Source organism: Spermophilus citellus (assembly GCF_964194105.1).
Source record: "Spermophilus citellus genome assembly, contig: SCAFFOLD_187, whole genome shotgun sequence".
Lineage (NCBI taxonomy): Eukaryota > Metazoa > Chordata > Mammalia > Rodentia > Sciuridae > Spermophilus > Spermophilus citellus.
The window spans coordinates 30,388-49,903 of NW_027672862.1; the positions used below are offsets into that span (position 1 = coordinate 30,388).

Here is a 19,516-nt window from a genome sequence, read left to right on the forward strand (position 1 = left end):
TTTTTGGGTCATAGAGTTATTTCTAAGACACGCGCCATCTTTCCACTTACCCCATTCTTCTTTGAGAGTAACCACAAGAAATTATCAAATTGTTGTGTTTATTAATAAATAAATTAAATTAATCAAATAGAGAACTCATGTTTGTTTTGGTCATATAATAGTACGCTAGTTGACTAAATTTGTTCTGGAGTAAAGTACCTGCAAACTTCTAGTTGTTCTTAGTGTAATCACAGAGAATGAGCTCAATCTCCAGTTAACACATTGTGACCACCTGTGTGAAATGTTGTCTAAATGTTGTCTATGAAGGAATCTCCTTAGTGACCCCATGCCCAGAGGGTGGGAGTGGGGGCTGGTTCTAGGCATTTCTTTAAGTATGGAACAATAGACTTTCAGAGGAAACAAGACATCAGTAAATACCATGTTGCCTATATTAACCTTGTAGGTATAGGGAGCCACTGTAGTTGGCAGAATCTCTCTCAAATGCTTAGTTTCATGATTCCTGCATTTTTCTACTCATCACCTTTCTTTTCTAAAGATAAGTACTATCAGAAGTGCTTATATTATCTCTGTACCACACAGGACATTTCTAGATCATGTAATTGAGGTGAAACCCTTAAATAAGTTAGGAGTGATCTGGGAGCCTGTCTTCCTGTGAACTCACCAAAGGAAGGGTATAAATCAATATGATGTTTGCCTTCTGAGTAGCCAATTTCTAGTGTTGGAATGGGTGTAAGAAATTGAGTGCAGTAAAGATTTGATGGACCAAATCATGGAATTAATCAGGAGGCCAGGGAATCACGTGAACATCATGCATGTTGAGTGCAGATTTCTCATGCTGTCATTCTCTCCTGGCCTCCACTATACATTTGTGGGATATTTTAGATCTCAGTGACCTTTGAGGATGTGGCTGTGAACTTCACCGAGGAGGAGTGGGCTTTTCTGGATGCTTCCCAGAAGAACCTTTACAGAAATGTGATGCTGGAAGTCCTCAGAAACCTGGCTTCTATAGGTAATAATGTTGGTTTTAAAATTAATCAAATAGAGAACTCACGTTTATTTTGGTCATTTATGTAGAACGTTAACAGGAAATCAGTTGGTGAATTATGAAGCATAAATGGCACCTACAATATGGCAAAGCATTTCTAGCTCCTAAATATTCATAAAGATTGTTATGTTCTCTCATTTTAGGAAACAAGTGGGAAGACAAGACCACTGAAGATCAAATTGAAAACTCTGGAAGCAACCTAAGGTAACTGTACTCACAAGAGGAATTTGTGAGGGAATCTGAGAACTGTCATATAATTTTTAAAGCAAACCAACCGAAGAAGTATGCATAGGGATGGGGATGTGGCTCAAGTGGTAGCGCGCTCACCTGGCATGCGGGCGGCCCGGGTTCTATCCTCAGCACCACATACCAACAAAGATGTTGTGTCTGCCGAGAACTAAAAAATAAATATTAAAAATTCTCTCTCTCTCTCACTCTCTCTCCTCTCTCACTCTCTCTTTAAAAAATGAAAAAAAGAAGTATGCATGATTTGAAATGTATTTATTCTTATAATATTTTTTACCAGAAATATATACTTATCTGTAACAGGTATTCAGTCTTTTCAAAGTATTTGACATGCAAAAAGTACTATGAAATTGCATATGTGAATATGACTATGTGAATAATAGCCATAGAGAAGCTGTGTTGCAAAGGATTGTTTCCTTTCAATCTCTTTATTTTCAGGCAACTTTAACAAGTCAGAAAATCTAGCCTTTACCTGATGTTAGTAGAAATGTAAAGACCTATAAATAAATAGAAAACTGTGAATGAGTTAGGTATCAATTATGTGTTGGTCACTTCTTCTTCAAAGAAGTCCTATGGTAAACTTCAAACTTTCCCCACAGAATAGTGTGGGGAAACCTTCAAATTGATTCCAATTCTTAATCAAACAAAGAAAAATTTTAATAGAGTAAATCCATGTGACTTCATTATGTGTGCAAAAGATTTCATATGTCCTTCATTCCTTTATAGGCACATCACATCTCACTCTGGACACAAATACTATAAGCATGAGGAATGGGAAGAGAAGCCATGTGAATTTAAACAATACAAGAAATATCTGGTTTCTCTCAAAAGTGTTCACACACAAATGTTGTTACAAACTGGAGATAGACCATATGAAAGTACAGTATGTGGGAAAGTCATCAGTTGTTCCAATGACATTCAAAGACATGAAGAAACTCATACTGGGTGTCAACCCTATGAATGTCAACAATGTGGTGAAGCCTCTTCTTCTCTCCCAGGTGTTCAAAGACACACGATAACACACAGAGGAGGTAAACCTTTTCAATGTGAGGTATGTGGGAAATCCTTTAATTTCTCCTCTTTATTTAGAAGACATGAAAGAACTCATTCTGGAGAGAAACTCTACGAATGTAAACAAGATGGTCAAACCATTATTTCACACACAAGCCTTCAAAAGCACAGGATCACACACACAGGGAATGCACATTTCAAATGTAAGGTATGTGGGAAAGATTTTGCTTATCCCAGATTACTTAGAATACATCAGAAAACTCACACTGGAGAGAAGCCCTATGAATGTAAGCAGTGTGGCAAAGCCTTTGCTACATCCCGTCAGCTTCATAAACATGGAAGAATACATACTGGAGAGAAGCCCTATGAATGCAAACAATGTGGAAAAGCCTTTGCTACATCCTATGAGCTTAAAGGACATGGAAGAACACACACTGGAGAGAAGCCCTATGAATGTAAGCAGTGTGGAAAAGCCTTTGGTAGATCTGGTGACCTTCACTCACATGGAAGAACTCATACTGGAGAGAAGCCCTATGTGTGTAAGCAATGTGGAAAAGCCTTTGCTAGATCTGGTGACCTTCACAAACATGGAAGAACTCATACTGGAGAGAAGCCCTATGTATGTAAGCAGTGTGGAAAAGCCTTTCCTACATCCCGTCAGCTTCATGCACATGGAAGAACACATACTGGAGAGAAGCCTTATGAATGCAAACAATGCAGAAAAGCCTTTGCTACATCCCCTCAGCTTCGTGCACATGGAAGAACACATACTGGAGAGAAGCCTTATGAATGCAAACAATGTGGAAAAGCCTTTGCTATGTCCCATCACCTTAAGGGACATGGAAGAACACACACTGGAGAGAAGCCCTATGAATGTAAGCAGTGTGGAAAAGCCTTTGCTAGATCTAGTTACCTTCAGATTCATGGAAGAACACACACTAGAGAGAAGCCCTATGAATGTAAGCAGTGTGGAAAAGCCTTTGCTAGATCTAGTTACCTTCAGATTCATGGAAGAACACATACTAGAAAGAAACCCTTTGGATGTCAACAATGTGGAAAAACATTTGCTTCATCCCGTCATCTTCACATACATGGAAGAATGCATACCGGAGAAAAGCCCTATGAATGTGAACAATGTGGAAAATCCTTTACTTCTGCCTCTTACCTTCAGATACATGAACGAACTCATACTGGAGAGAAGCCCTATGAATGTAAGTGGTGTGGGAAAGCCTTTACTCGGTCCTCTCACCTTCACTCACATGAACAAACTCATACTGGAGAGAAGCCCTATGATTGTAAGCAGTGTGGCAAAGCCTTTGCTAGATCCAGTGAACTTCAAATACATGCAAGAGTGCATACTGGAGAGAAGCCCTATGAATGTAAGCAGTGTGGCAAAGCCTTTGCTAGAACTGGTGACCTTCACATACATGAAAGATCTCATACTGGAGAGAAGCCCTATGTATGTAAGCAGTGTGGCAAAGCCTTTGCTACATCCCGTCAGCTTCATAAGCATGGAAGAACACATACTGGAGAGAAGCCCTATGAATGCAAACAATGTGGAAAAGCCTTTGCTACATCCTATCAACGTAACAGACATGGAAGAACACACACTGGAGAGAAGCCCTATGAATGTCAACAATGTGGAAAAGCCTACACTACTGCCTTTTGCCTTCAGATGCATAAACACACTCATACTGGAGAGAAGTCCTATAAATGTAAGCAGTGTGGCAAAGCCTTCACTCAGTCCTCTTACCTTCACTCACATGAACAAACTCATACTGGAGAGAAGCCCTAAGAATGTAAGCAGTGTGGCAAAGCCTTTGCTAGATCCAGTGACCTTCACAGACATGGAAGAATGTATACTGGAGAGAAGCCCAATGAATGTCAACAACGTGGAGAAGCCTTTGCCACATCTTGTCTGCTTCACACATGTGAAAGAACACATACTGCATAGAAGTTGTATGCATGAAAACAATTGGTAAACTCTTCTGTTATTACTGTTTCATGCATATACATGTAGGAAGTTTACTGGAGAAAAACCCTTTGAATGTGAAATATGGTAAATCAATATTTCATGTCATCCTCAAAGACAAGAGAGGCTCACACTGCTGAAAGTGTGTGTGTGTGTGTGTGTGTGTGTGTGTGTGTGTGTGTGTATGTGTGTGTGTGTTTGTGAGAGAGAGATCGATCAATCGATCCACTGGGAATTTAGTCTGGTGGTGCTCTACCACTGAGCTACATTCCAGTTCCTTTTTACTTTTTATTTTGAGACAGGGACTTGCTGAGTTTCTTAGGCTCTTCCTAAGGTGCTGAGGCTAGCCTCCAACATTGATTCTTCAAAATCAGCCTCTTGAGTCTCAGGAATTAAAGGCATACACCACCACATCCAACTGAATAAGTCTTTAAATGTGAAAAATATCACAAATCACTCCATTTTCCCTGTTGCCTTCAAAGCCATTTCACTCACATTGAAAAACAAATCCTCTGAATTTGGGGGATTTGCAACATTCTGTCAGCTTCATTTCCTTTCTTATATATGAAAACACTCATGCAGAGAAGCCCTGTGAATGTGAGAAATGTGGGAAATCTTCTAGTTTTCTCATTTTTTCCTAAGGGCTGGGAATATTGTTTTTGAATAAAAAGAATAAATCCTATGCAAGTAAGAAATATAAAGGGTTCAGCCATTCTAGTTTTGTTCAGTTGTATGAAAGGACTCATACTGTAGAAAATGCTGAGGATAAGCCATGTGGGGCAGTATTCAGCTTTCGGAGTTTTCTCCAAAGGCATAAAAGAATTCACATCTGTGAAAATCCTTTTTCTATCTTTAAAAATTGCAGTAACACTTTCAACTTTCCAGGTCCCTTTGAACAGCATTTAAGAAATCACACTGGAGAAAAGCCCTGTATGTAGAAATGTGGTGAGAACTCTGCTTGTTTCAGATCCATTTGAACTTGTTCACACTTGAGGAAAATTTTATTTTATTTCATTTTATTTATTTATTTTTGGATAACCACTGTAGGTGTGTGAAAATGGTGTGTGTGCTTTCATTTCTTTTTTTCTTTCTTTCTTTTTTTTTAATCTATTCAGAGGTAACAAAATTGCACCCTGGGTTGGAGAGGAGCATTGCATCAGCATGAAGATTTGAAAGCTACATGTTTTTCTGGGTTAAGTCTCTCTTATTGTTAGATTCCATTTTCCTGGGTTAAATCTCTCTTATTGTTAGATTCCATTTTCCAGTATTTTAAGTCTTGTGTGTCTAATGTTTCATTACATATTGAGTATGTTAGTTTAGGCCTCTCCACTCTAGCCTTTGGTACAGATTGGTGAAATGGCTCTTCTGAACTTCTTTCCTCTCTTTCTTTGTTCAGATTTCACCCCGGAGTGCGCTACCACTGAGTTTCTCCATGGTCTTTTTAGTTGTTACTTTTTGAGATGGGGTGAGGCTGGCAGTTGGGACCATAGGAATGTGTCTGTGTACCCTGCAGCTGGCCTCTTCCTTTTCCTTGATAGCTTATTGATCTGTTGATGACTCTGGGAACACCACTCTTGTCACTTGTGCTTGTTCTAAGGCTCGTGTATTGTGCTGTATGGAGGCACATTAAAGAACATTATAAAATAATGTCATTTGTGTATATTGTTTAGAGAGGCACTTTCTCAAAATATATTTTGCCCTATACTTGAGTTGCTTTCTCTTTTCTTTTCCCAGTTCTGGGGAATGAATCCTGCCTTGTGCATGCTAGGCAGGCATTCCAGCACTGAACGCTCTGTAGCTCAGGTGGTGAGTTTGCTGCTGCTGTGAGTGTTTACCCCACTGATAACCACATCAGCAGATGTAGCTCTGCAGGTGTTTCCTCCACAATTGCAGCTAATCTCTTCCTTCTTAAAGGTCTTTTATACTGGTGAATTTTTAAAAAAAAAAAAAAACTACATCCAACTTATGTTTTCTCCCCATGAATAATACTTGGGTGGAATATGCCAGAAAACCCAGGCTTGATTTCTCTCTGTGTTTTGGAGTACCTCAGTAGCCCTGGAAAAAAATTGTGTGATGGTTTTCTTAATACACACTACATGACCAAAGGCTTGGTAAGGAGCATCCCAGTCTGATGTCCTAATAGAGCGACACTCCCTTCTCCACAAAATAATCTTAAATAAGCTTCTCAAGAGACCTTCACCATAATTTTCTTTCAACAGAATGTCAGGAAAATATTTTGCAAAGATCTCAATGTGGGTTATAACACAGACTTCTGCTTTTGTGGCAAAACTTGGAAGACCTCTGACCAATCTTTCAATTGGTACACAAAGCACTTTCTGTGAACTAATCAAAACAACAACAAAAAAACACCTTTTTGTATACCCCTACAAAAAATATAAACCTCCATCCCTGTCCCACTGGATGTAAATGAAGATCAATGAAATTCCAAGCAGTGATCCAAAAAATATTAAGTGATACCCCTCAGAACCCTGCAGCTAATCAATGTGCTCCTGGAACATTCCTTGGGTGTCTAGCCTCATGTGTCCTACATCACTAATAAAGCTACAGCCTCCAATCAGGTGATATTGTGCAGTACTTGCTGTGGAGAGGGCTGTTTCTGCTCAGGCTAAAGGATTCAGTTACTTGTCCTAAGGATTCAAAGACTCCTGAGCAAAATCTCACCCACAACCTATTCAGGTGTCATGGATCTTGTGTGATCATTGGTAAGAGTTTCTTACATACTTGTGGCCAAATATTGAAATTTGCCACCATGCCAAAGATGGGTTGATTGTCACTGCTATCTCTGTTCCAGCCTTTTGCTGTGTCTCGGTGTTCATTTGGAGTGGAAGGCCAAAAGAGTGTACTGTGGCCCTTCTGTTTTTGATAAATACAGCCTAAGTCATCCAGTAAAACTTCTTTAAAAAATAGTTTTGAATGCTTCCCAAGATTTCCAAAAACTTTATTTGCAGCTAATGAGTCAGTGTGGCAATTTCCTAGTTTTACATTTTTGATTTAGTAGAAATATTGCATAGAGATGTGTGAGCACTTGACGCAGTCTGGACTTTTTTTTGTAATAAATTCAAAGGCAGTAGTTGCAGGCTTGCTCCTGGGCAGTGTGAGAGACTGGAGTGAATGCAGCTGTCCTGGGGTGTGGGCATTCTTTGTAGGAGTTCAGTCTTGGTGAGGACATCAGTGCAGGAATCAAGACTTTTAGGAGGGCTCCAGAATCTCCTGACAGGACCTGCCTGTCCCTTTTGGACAATAGTGTTGTCATGTGAGCTGGCAGGTGGATGGCTACCTTCTGATGAATTTGGGTTTGTAGCTGAGCAAATAGTGAGAATGTACAATGATTAAATGAGAATTAAAATATTCTTTGTCATACCAAAGACATAATTTGGGGGCCAAACATAATAACAAGAAACCTCTTGGACCTTGAAGCACATATTTTCCTTCATGTATGCATTTTCTCACAAACTTTTGTAGTGTGATGCTTATGTGAAACAAACTGAGATAAACATGGAGAGGTTTATTTAATGGTACAGTGTACTAGAAGTTTTAAAGACTTGCAGCAGGCTTAGATTCCACTATTGTTAAAATTTTATGAAAGACTCTGAAATTCGCAAAATTCTTGAGAATCCCCAGGTGCTGTGGCATACACCTGAAATACCAGTGGCTCAAGATTCTGAGGCAGGGCTGGGGATGTGGCTCAAGCACTAGCGTGCTCGCCTGGCGTGTGTGCGGTCCGGGTTCGATCCTCAGCACCACATACCAACAAAGATGTTGTGTCCGCCGAGAACTAAAAAATAAATATTAAACAAAATTTTTCTCTCTCTCTCTCTCTCACTCTCTCTCCTCTCTCACTCTCTCTTAAAAAAAAGATTCTGAGGCAGGAGGATTATGATTTTTTTTATCACTTTTTTTAAAGAGAGAAAGAATTTTTTAATATTTATTTATTTTTTAGTTTTCAGTGGACACAACATCTTTATTTTATTTTTAATGTGGTGCTGAGGATTAAACCCAGCACCCCATGCATGCCAGGTGAGCATGCTACTATTTGAGTCACATCCCCAGCCCATCTTTTCATTTTTTTTCTAAGTATCAAACCCAGTGCCTCACACATGCTAGGCACATTGTCAACCACTGAACCACAACCTTAGCCCAAGGGTTGTGATTTGTAAGGTGGCCTCCCTGTATAACAAGGAGTAAAGAACTCAGTGATACTGTCTCTAAGAAGTAACTCGAATAGTAAATAAAAAAGAAGGCTGGGAGGTGGCTGAGTGGTTGAGTGCCACTGAGTTCAATTCCCAGTACCCCCAAGAAAAATGCATTGGGAACCAAGTTTTAATAAACCCTATGATGGGTGGATGATCTTGTCCATTATATTGTTTTCTTCTTTGGATTCTCGGGCATGGTTTATTAATTCAGGCACTCTGTAAAATTCACCAATTCAATAAAAATTAATTGTATCATTTTAAAAAATAATAATATAGCAAGGTCCATGAGGAGAAGCTTCCTGCTCTGAGAACCCTCAGTAATTGGTAGTCATCACAAGTGGCCATAATGTCCTTATCATAAAGAGTTTGTGAAAGCTTTTATTGTGCAGGAGTCTATGAAGGTGCTAAACGTGCCTGTCTTTTCAGAGCCTTTTGGTGGAAGAATTCCATATGGAGGTCTCTGATTTATAGATGATGTCATTGGGGAGCTCAAGTGAAACTGATAAGTGAAGAACACATTACCACCTGGTCCAGGGCAGTCTAAAAGGTGTCAGATTTTCTTGTCTTTAAGGAGTGTGTCAAGCAACCTTGGAGGAGGATGTCAGCAATTTATGATGTGCTCCTGTAAAAAAATGTGATGCTGTGAGTCTCTGCTCAGGTCATTTGTGAAAAGCTGATGAGTAGTTTGAAAATTTATTTGGTCCTGTAAGTGATAAGGACAATTTGCATTAGAATGCTATTGAAATAGAGAAAACAGAAAATATTAGCCAAATCTCAGGCCAAAATATATACCAGTTGTTGATTTGATAGGATTAGTAATTTTCATTATATTTGGTATTGGGTATTGATACTTACAGACAGGACCAGATCATCAAAGTAGCAGTAATCTACCCAAGGCAAATGTTGAGATAGAGAATATCTGTGTTTCTGTGGTGGGTATTTTATTTTTTCCTCTGTGATTATCAGTGACTGTGTTTAAACATTTCAGGATGCCCAGATAGAACTCTGATTTTTCCATATTTAATGAATTAGATACTGTTAGACTATTAAATATTCTGAGGAGCACATCAGATTTTATAGGAATTTTTAGTTTCTATATACCTTGTTTTAACATATCAAAAAGCATATGAAGTGATTTAATTAGAGATTGATGGTGTTTATTTATTTATTTTTGCTACTGGGGATTGCTACGAAAAATGTGGCCAAACTAGCAGGTTCTGGCAATGTTTGATGGGACATTGGAAGAAATAAAGAGTCACATACGCAGAAGATACAACATCTGGGATTGGGTGGATCACTGCTCTATGATGGAGCAGCAGGTCTAAAGAATTAAACCATGGGGGGCTGAGGATGTGGCTCAAGTGGTAGCATGCTCACCTGGCATGCGTGGGGCACTAGGTTTTGTCCTCAGCATCACATATATATAAAATACAAGATGTTGTGTCCACCAAAAACTAAAAATATAAATGAACAAATATTAAAAATTATCTCTCTAAAAAAAAGAATTACACCAGCAATCTTTATTGTGTATCTTTCATTGATCATATTAAAGACTATGCAAGCATTATTCTTTGTATTTATGAAAGTTACACAGTTAGCAACAGTATGCAGCTATTTCCTCAGTTACAATGTATAGTTGGAATGTGCAATGTTAAGAGCACCCTGCAGGTCTCAAAAAGTCCATCCTTTAAAATTATTTTAAAGCTTCCTTTAAAACAGTGGAACTGGTGAACCATGCGGTTGACTTAGCAAGGAACTTTGTGCCTGAGAATAAGGTCAAAGCTGAAAAGTCTCCCACAACAGAGTCTCCCCCATGGAGAGCATTGCCATAGCAACCAGGCATCCTATACATTCACATAGAAACTTTTCCAGTCACCAAGCATGCCACTGCCATTACATCATTAGAAACCTCTATCTCAGACACTTGTCTCCCAATCACTGTCACTGGTCTCCACAGGGGATTGAACCCAAGGCTGCTTTACCACTGAGCTACACCCTCACCAAGCCCCCCCACTCTTTTTTCTTTCTTTAGATAGTGGTGGACTCGGTTGCCCAGGCTGACCTCACAGTCATCTAAAACTGGAGCAATGTGGTCTCTGAACCGTTACCCCAATGGCAGTCACATTTGCTGGGAACTCAGCTGAAGTGGTTCAATTAAAGTAACGACTTTGGAATTCTATAGAATGTGACTACTGTTTCCAACCCATTCTACCAGGCCTGGTAGAAATTTGCAAGTCCATTTCTAAGTCTCCAGATCATAAGAAAAAAAATATTTTTTTTTTTCAAATTTTCACAGATGGACCAATATCACACAGACCCTAAGTACTTGGTAATGAGGGTAGGGATTATGGGAAACTTGTTGGAATTGTGTGGATCCATCCTGCCTTCTGATTTGTCTTCCCTATTTTCTCATTTCTCATTTTTCTGAGTGTCCATGTTGCATAATCATATTAGTCATGTAGTCAAATATATACATACAGTAATGATGCCTGTTTCAATCTACTACTATCTTTCCTATTCCCACATCCCTCTCCCCTCCCTCCCATCACTTCCCCCAACCTAATGTAAGGTAAAGCGATTCTGCCCCAGTGCCCCCTCCCTCCTGAATTAGCATCAGCATAATAGAGAAAACATTTGTCTTTGATTTTGCGAGACTGGCTTATTTCACTTAGCATGATATTCTCCAACTCCAACCATTTACTAGAAAATGCCATAATTTTAGCCTACTTTCAACCTGACTAATATTCCATTGATTATATATACCACATTTTCTTTATCCATTCATCTTTCGAGAACCACCTAGGTTGGTCCATAGTCTAGCTATTGCAAATTGTGCTGCTATAAACATTCATGTGGCTACTGAGAAGGTCAGACATGTGAAAATATTTTTTAAAACAAGTTGCTGAGTAGGAGAAAATATTTTACATTACATATTTAATTATTTCATACTATTCAGACTATAAAAGGAACTCTAGTGACTCCATAATAAAATGATCAACAAATTAAAAAATGAATTCCGAATTGTGAACCCCTCAGATATTTCTGCTACTATTTATGGTGTTTTCTGAGAATGATTTTCAAAATGCTAATTGTTACTTTTTGCTCCCAGTCCTCTGGAAGTTTCTAGAGAAAGTTTCTAGTCATCTGCACTAGGCCTAAGTTCCAGTGGCTTTGCTAACTTCTGTTGCTGGAAGAATTGCTTCTCTCTCAACTCAATTATAGGTACCAAAGTGGAAAATTAAACAAACTACTGATAGACTCAATCATATTTGAGCACTTTCTGAGCCCTGACCTACCCTTGTTCACCCCAGTAATAATTCCAGGCCTTCTACTTGTTTTCAGAAGTATTTTCTCCATGTACTGAGCATCTAAAATTAGTGACTTCCGTTCCAGGGAGTATATCCTAAACATCCAATTTCTATAAGCAACAGAGACTGAGCATGTGCAAATATTCATACATTACAAATAGTTGGATTTGCATTGTTTGTAACTACTTCCAAAAACTAAAATTTGCAGCACTAGTGTTAAAAAATATGTTAGAAATCGCAGATTCCTGTTTCACCACAAAAAATACAGTACACTCTTCTTCTAGCTACTTGACAGCCTGGAATATAACACACTTGCCTCAGATATTTAATGCATCAGTCAAATGAAAACTTTCCTTCACCCTAAGCAGTCTTGTCAGAATGCCTATGATAAAAATCTGAAAGATAGGCGCTGGGGTTCTGGCTCAGTTATAGAGTGCTTTCCTAGCACATGGGAGGCACTGTGTTCAAGCATCAGAACCACATAAAAACAAATAAATAAAATAAAAGTTATTTGTCTATATGACTAGTAAGTAAATAAGTAAGATATTTAGAAGTAAAAAATAAAAATCTGAAAGATAGTAGGTAATCCAGAGCATATGAGCATGGATATAAAGATTCACTTGTAAAAATGCTGGTGAGAATATAAATTGAATAAAGCTATTTTTGAAAATGGTATGAAGGTTCTTCAATAAGTTAAAATAAAAATGTCATATGATTCAGTAGTAGTAATTCTGGGTATGTATCTAAAAAAAATTGGAGTCATTAGATCATAGAAAAGACTATATTTTCATTGTAGTATTTTTCACAGAACCTGGTAAAGAACTGAAGTGCCTTTAAGGTAAATGGTAGGTTGTTCATGGTGCCACATACCTGTATTCCAAGCAACTTGGGAGGGTGAGACAGGAGAATCATGAATTTAGAGCCAGTCTCAGCAACATATCAGCCAGCCACTAAGCAAATCAATGAAATCTTGTCTGTAAATAAAATATAAAAAAGGAGCGGGTGATGTAGCTCAGTGGTCAACTAGCTCTGATTTCAACACACAGCATAATAAATAAATAAATAGTCTCAACACATTGACCCTATGCTTTATTTTCCAAGAAGCAATTTACTTGCACCCTTTTTGGATTAACTCTACAAGATGTGTTACATTCTTTAACAATCTATTATCTGCAGGAGAAATGCTGTTTCAAAATAATGTTTGTAAGAGGAATGCAAGTTACACTAAAGGGGAGACTTTCGTGATCTTGTTAAAGACCAGATTCTGGAACTCAGGGAAATAAAGATAATTCCTACTAACCATAAAATCTGCAAGAGTTTTTGATTAAGAATTCAATTATAAATCATGAACATGAGGCTAGTTAACCTAAAGTTTTCATAGCCCTGGATACTTGAGAGTTTGATATTATCCTGTTGTCAGTCCAAAGTCAAGAAGTGTACCTGGGCAGGATTCTTTAGAACCTTTTTTTGGATCTCTAATAAAATTGGAGAGAAAGAGAGCCATGCTTTTCTCTTTACAGAGAGGACACATTCTCTCTCTTTAAAGTGTCATCTTTTTCTTCCTTCATATCACTTCTAATAAACTCATTGTGTCTGCTTTCTTCTCATGTGAAATGCTCTCTAAGAGAAAGCAAAATCTATAAACTGTCATACAGTTCTTGGAGGAAAAATTAGAAATACTGCATCCATTTGAAATATAGCATAAAAATAGTTGATAAGGCAAAGAGGGAATGCTGGCATTAAAATTGTGAACAGAGCTGAGTGCAATGCTGCACTGCTGTAATCCCAGGGTCCTGGAAGGCTGAAGCAGAAGGATCATGAGTTCCATGCCAGCTTCAGCAAGGGAGAAGTGCTAAGCAAATCAGTGAAACCTCTTTCTTTAAATAAAATACAAAATACTGCTGGGGATTTGGCTCAGGGGTCAAGTGAGCCAATAAGTTCTAGAATGACTTGTTATCCAGTGACAATTAATTGACCCACCATAGGCTGGAACTCAAGATTCAATCACAAGTTCCACAGAAGTCATATGGAAAATATCTGGTGTCTTATAGATAATGTGGTTAAGTTGTTTTTGCACCCTCTGTCTGAAAGGGTCTCAGCATGGGGGATGCCATGGCAGAGCTACACCATTTCGAAACTGAAACCATGGGGAAGGTTAAATGTATTGTTTATGATACTCATGATATGGATAATAGGGTATACATCAATCAATAATAAAAGTACATGTTGATGGAAATGGCAGAAAAATTCCCAAACTGAGACTGAAGATACACTTAAGACATGCCTGGAGATGTGTTTTAATATCTGTCAGGACATAAACAGTAGCGTTATTCCTCAAAAATTTATGAAGAAAATATTACAAATCTCAAGATTCTTGAGAAAAACTTAACAATTTGCACTAAGCCCCACATTCTAAATCTACAATCTGTGCAACATACATTTCCCCCCACTAACAGGCCCTCCTTTGCCTTACACAGGAATTCATGATAAAAATGGGAAACACATTGTTAATATTAATGGTAAGTGGGCTGTGTTGAAGAGCCTGCTCTTTTGTTAAAGATTAAAAAAAAATAAAAATAGTTGTATTTTGGAAAATTATCAAAGAAACTCTTAAAGAAAGCAGTTAAATAGGTCATATGAAAAAGAAAATTACCTTTGGAATTAAAAATAGAATAATACAAAATTAATATACATACATTTTAGAAGCACTTCAGAAAAGTGCTTTTAAGTAATAGGCTTTAACTACTTTAAGTGTTTTATTGGGACTTTACAAGTAAGAAACCTTACCAATAATCATAGGTATGCTTTAAAGTTAAAGGTTAATGATATAATTATACATGTGCTTTAAAGTTAAAAGTTAATAATAGGTCAAGATACATGTAGTCGAGTTGTGTAGTCTAGCACTTATTGATTGAGGTGAAAATGTAAAAGCTTAATCGTGATTGCCAATCGTGATTGGCAATGCACTCAATATCTTATGTAATTAATATATATATATGAAAATATTGTAACTCTTAAAAATTATGTAAATCAAAGAAATTTTGAGCTTTGAAGATATCCATGAACTACATGAAAAAACACTTGTAAAAAATGTTTAAAAATAAAGGCCCCTCTAGGGGCAGTGGGTACTTCTGAAGGCTGCTCATAACTTGCAACTATAATCCTGTCTTCACTTCATTCACCTAAGCCACTCATCCTTCAGGATCCCTGGATCTCTGGAACCTAGGGCTTGACCTAAACAATGGAGATTTAATTTTTTTTTCTTTTAAATTTAATGTTGAGTTTGTTGATGGGCTGTATTGAAATATATATAAAATCTGTGATTTGTGCTCATATTCTCATAGTACCCCATACCAGTGAGGGGGGGGGTAGACATCATAATCTTACCACTATGCTCAAGGCAAAATTGCACATAAGTCTGTTTTTAATTGCTTATACTCCAGAGTGTAGAGATCTGACACCCTCCATCTCTTTTTCATTTTTATCATTAATACTAGAAACTTTAAATTTTATTTGTACTTTTCAAGTACAGCATAAGGTGTGTAGAAATGGTGGGTATATTTTTGACTGGTCTCCTAAAATTGACAAAAGGCAGTTATGCAAGGGTAATGCCGTGAATCCTGGAGGATTTGTTAGTAGCATCCTTACCTTCAGGGAAGGTGGCATTCAGAAAGATGTTTGGTGCTTAATTGCTGCCTCAGAATTCTTACATTTTACTGACAAAGCTTTACCAGACTTTGTAGGCAAGAACTGTAACAGGAAGGTTCTTGCTACAGCTTATGGGCCTGTGTTCAATCTCCTTATGTTTTAATTACAGGAAATGTAAAAGTTAAAAGGGAAGATGATAGTTATCTTGTAACATATGATAAATGTAATTTAACTAATTGTATCACCAGAAATAATAGAGAAAAAGGAACGATGATGCTCCATCAGCCCTCTTTTGTCTTATTACCAGGAAATATTTCAGAGCCATGGTAGGCTGATGCTGCTTTTCAAGTCTTACAACAAATACACGTCCAGCTAGCGAGACCTAAGTGTGCTCTTGGACTCATAATAGTGAGAGTTGTTCCCTTGGTTTCTTTAATTGCTTCCATGGTGACAGCTTTGGTGGCCATATCTCAAATATTCAACATGCAAATTTTCTTAATTATTTGGCTCAGAATACTTCCAAGGCTCTTCACAATCAAATAAATGTTGATGAAAGGAATGCGACCAAGCTAAATGCGTTAGAGACTGCTGTCATGAATATAAATAATGAACTTTCCACTTTGAAATTCAAGGAAAGTCCTAAATGTCATGCTATAAGTAAGTGTGTGATACTGCTGCCAAATGCAATTCTTCTTAATGGTATTGGAAGAAGCTTCAAAACCATTTGTTGGATATTTGGCAGAACAATGCTTGGATCTTTTGGAGCTGCATCATCAGATTCAAGATACAAAAATGTAAGATTCATTTTTCAGATCCTACTTCTTTAGCTGATCAAATACTTAAAGAATTAAACAGCTTTAACCCTGGAAACATTCTTAAACACTCTGCATGGTATATCCTTGTATTGTTCTCATTGCTACTTATTCTCTCTTGTGTTGTAATTGTAGGATGTTGTGCCCCTAGAAGAAGAATTCAGGAACTCAAAATAATGACCCATCACCTGCTTTTTCAAAGAAAGAAGGACGGATATGTGGGAAGCCCTTCTGAATGACCCATGCCTTCCAGTCCTGAAGCAGGAGGCTCTGACCAGTCACTACATTTGTGGTGACTTGGGTGTTGTCCCAGCTTAGATAGAGAGATGGGTCTTCAGATGTAGGCATTATTCATGAGGGTTGACTTACCCTCATGTGTCCCATGTAACCCTGCCCCCTCTGACCTTTTTTGAATAGAATTTTCTAAGAACATGTGTCCTCCAATAAAAGCTCTCTTATGAATGTGGTCACTTTCTCACCAGCCTCTCATGATTTTCTCTTGCCCTTCCTTTTGGGGAGCCTGAGACCAAGAGCAGAGAAGAAGTCCTGAAGTTTGTGTAAAGGTAAAGTGTGTCTATGTTTTATTTGGTGTCCCTGGAAATTCACAGGACTGCCCTTAAGTTCAGCTGACTTTGCAGGTCAGGGGCAGCAATTTTCCTGACCTGCATGGGCAGCAATTTGTAACTGGTGTTCAGATGGATTACATACACACACAAGCACACACACATACACACAAACACACACACAGTGCTTATATTTTTCAAGAGTGAAAGCTAAAGCAAAAATGCCCCTGAGATGACTAGATATCCACAAGAAGAAAAAATGTATTTGGATATGTACCTCACATCATGTACAAAAATAAAATTAAAAAAAGGATCAAAGTCCTTTGTGTAATAGCTAGAAGCATAAAAGTCATAAAAACAGTTGAGGAAATTTTCATTACTTTGGATGTGGTTATGGCTATATAATATTTGTATTTATTTTAATCACGCCACTCAGATAGAATAATCCCCGTTTAAAAGTGGTATGATTTCATGTCAAAATAAAACTTAATGTTACGTGTAACTGAAATTCAGTAATAATAAAAGTAAAATTTAAAAATCAACAAAGGCACTGGAGATGTAGCTCAGGGGTAAAGCACCCCAGAGTTCAATTTTCTGTACCAACAAATAATTATTAAAGGAACAAAGATATTTCTGAATGTAATAGGCTTAATCTTGCCTCTGTTGATACTTCTGTGTGTTCAGTGAAAATGAGAACCATTTTCATGATAATTCATAACTTGCTAAAAATATGCCCACAAAATTATTATATTTCTCTTTTTTGTGACTCAACAATGCATTCATGACTACATGAAGAAGCGACAAGTATACAGATGTTATTTTGGGTCAGAAGTTAATTAGTTAATATTTCTTTTACAGCCCTTCAGCTAATATGATTCCACACAATGCTATTGATCTTTTGGCTCCAGAGAAGTAATCTTTACTCTTGAGAAATTTCAATTTTATTTAAGTGTATAGATTAAGAAAAATGGATGTCCAGTTTTGACTTATACAAGGTAAATGTGGTTGGAGTTTTTCAGATAGAAGTCCCCACTGGAGACAGTGAAATTTCAAATAGTATATATGGAAGTCTAGATGAAGTCTATAGTTTAAAAAAAAACATATTGGCTAAATTATAAATATTTTTTTCTTTACCCTTCACAAAATTTATTATGCCACATCATAAACCTCATATCTAAAATCCTGTAGATACTTTCTAAATATGTGGCATTTGAAGCAGTATCTTTTGGCACATGCCTATAATCCTAGCAGTTTGGGAGGCTGAGTCAGGAGGATCACATGTTCAAAGCCAGACTTAGCAATTGGTCTCTAAGTAACATTTTTAAAAGGGCTGGGAATGTTGCTCAGTAGTTAAGCTCCCCTGTGTTCAATCCCTGGTACCAAAAAGAAACAAAGAAAATTTGTCTTTTCTAAGAATCCATTGTTCAATGCAGGGTTATGAGATTTTTACATGTTTTCCCCAAGAATCTTGTAGTCCCAATTCTCATATTTACACTTTTCTTCCATTAAAAATTTTAATTTTTTTTTTTAGTATTTGGCACACACAACATCTTAGTTTGTATGTGGTGCTGAGGATCGAACCCGGGCTGCACGCATGCTAGGCGAGCGTGCTATCGCTTGAGCCACATCCCCAGCCCCTTCCATTTAAAATTAATTGTGTAAAGTGTGAGATAGTGTTTGAGATCATGTTCCATAAATATAAGGATCTATTTCTAAATTATATTCCATTTACTTATTTCTTTTTGCAGTAATGAACTTGAATCTAGAAACACTCTACCACTGAGATTTATCCCCAGTTCATTATTTCTTTGGTTTTGAGACAATATCTTGCTATATTCCCAAGGGTGACCTCAAATTGTCAATTCTCCTTCCTCAGTCCCCTGAGTTGCTGGTACTACAGGCATCCACAACCATGCCTGGAATATTATTCCATTTAATAATTTTGTAAGTGTGACTCAGTACTGATTACAGTAACATTTTCAAAATAGCTTTGATGAAGATGTACTATATATACACAATAAAGGGTCTCTGAATGGAATTTTAACACATATGCCACATCCACTGATGAAATCCCTTTCTCATTTCCCACCTTCACTCTTTAACCTTTAAAAATCACCAACCTAAATTCAGGTTTAGCCTCCCCCACACGAGGGACAGCATGCAGTGTTTGTATTTATGTGTCTGGTTTTGTTTCATTTTACCACTCTACCCTCCAATTTCATACAATTGGTTGCAGGTGGCAGGATTTGATTTTTATGGATGTATGCATACATATATGCCATATTTTCTTTATCCATCTGCCACACAATTCCTAGGTGATTCTATATCTTTTCAATTGGGATGTGCCTCAATAAACATGGGCATCCAGGTATCAGATGAAGGTTTCATTCTTGTTCATTTCATACTCCCAAGTGGGATACCTGAATCACAAGGTAATTCTATTTTAGTATTATTTGGTTGAGATACAAAAGACTTAACCAAAGCCTCATGTGCTTGGCAAACATTTGACAATTAGACTACATCACAGTGCCTTATTTTATTATTATTATTATTATTATTATTATTATTATTATTATTATTATTTATTTATTTATTTTGAGGGAGCATTACATTAAGTTTCCTATCCTCACAGCAAATTCAGGATCCTCCTCCTGTGGTCTCCCAAGTTGCCTACTTTACAGGCATTTATCACCATTC

The 19,516-nt window shown here is 37.5% G+C and overlaps 1 protein-coding gene across 4 annotated transcripts; it reads left to right on the forward strand.

The window, feature by feature from the left end:
- Window positions 1–917: 917 nt before the first annotated feature.
- On the forward strand, window positions 918–16,626 carry LOC308640521 (uncharacterized protein). Of its 4 annotated transcripts, XR_014020293.1 has the most exons (4): window positions 918–1,009; window positions 1,189–1,249; window positions 5,160–5,219; window positions 16,392–16,626. XR_014020293.1 is itself a non-coding variant. In XM_081312397.1 (2 exons), the coding sequence occupies exons 1-2, from the start codon at window positions 3,172–3,174 to the stop codon at window positions 5,167–5,169; spliced, it is 1,119 nt and encodes a 372-aa protein (XP_081168523.1). In that variant the 5' UTR covers window positions 3,166–3,171; the 3' UTR covers window positions 5,170–5,376. The 4 variants fall into 4 exon arrangements, 1 of the variants encoding a protein (XP_081168523.1); XR_014020294.1 differs by lacking the exons at window positions 918–1,009; window positions 1,189–1,249 and adding an exon at window positions 3,166–4,280; XR_014020295.1 differs by lacking the exons at window positions 918–1,009; window positions 1,189–1,249; window positions 16,392–16,626 and adding exons at window positions 3,166–4,280; window positions 5,390–5,531.
- Window positions 16,627–19,516: the final 2,890 nt, after the last annotated feature.

Bases quoted from the DNA above. Each gene is read 5' to 3' on its own strand.
- LOC308640521 (XM_081312397.1), top strand. From the start codon at position 3,172: ATGAATGTAAGCAGTGTGGAAAAGCCTTTGCTAGATCTAGTTACCTTC.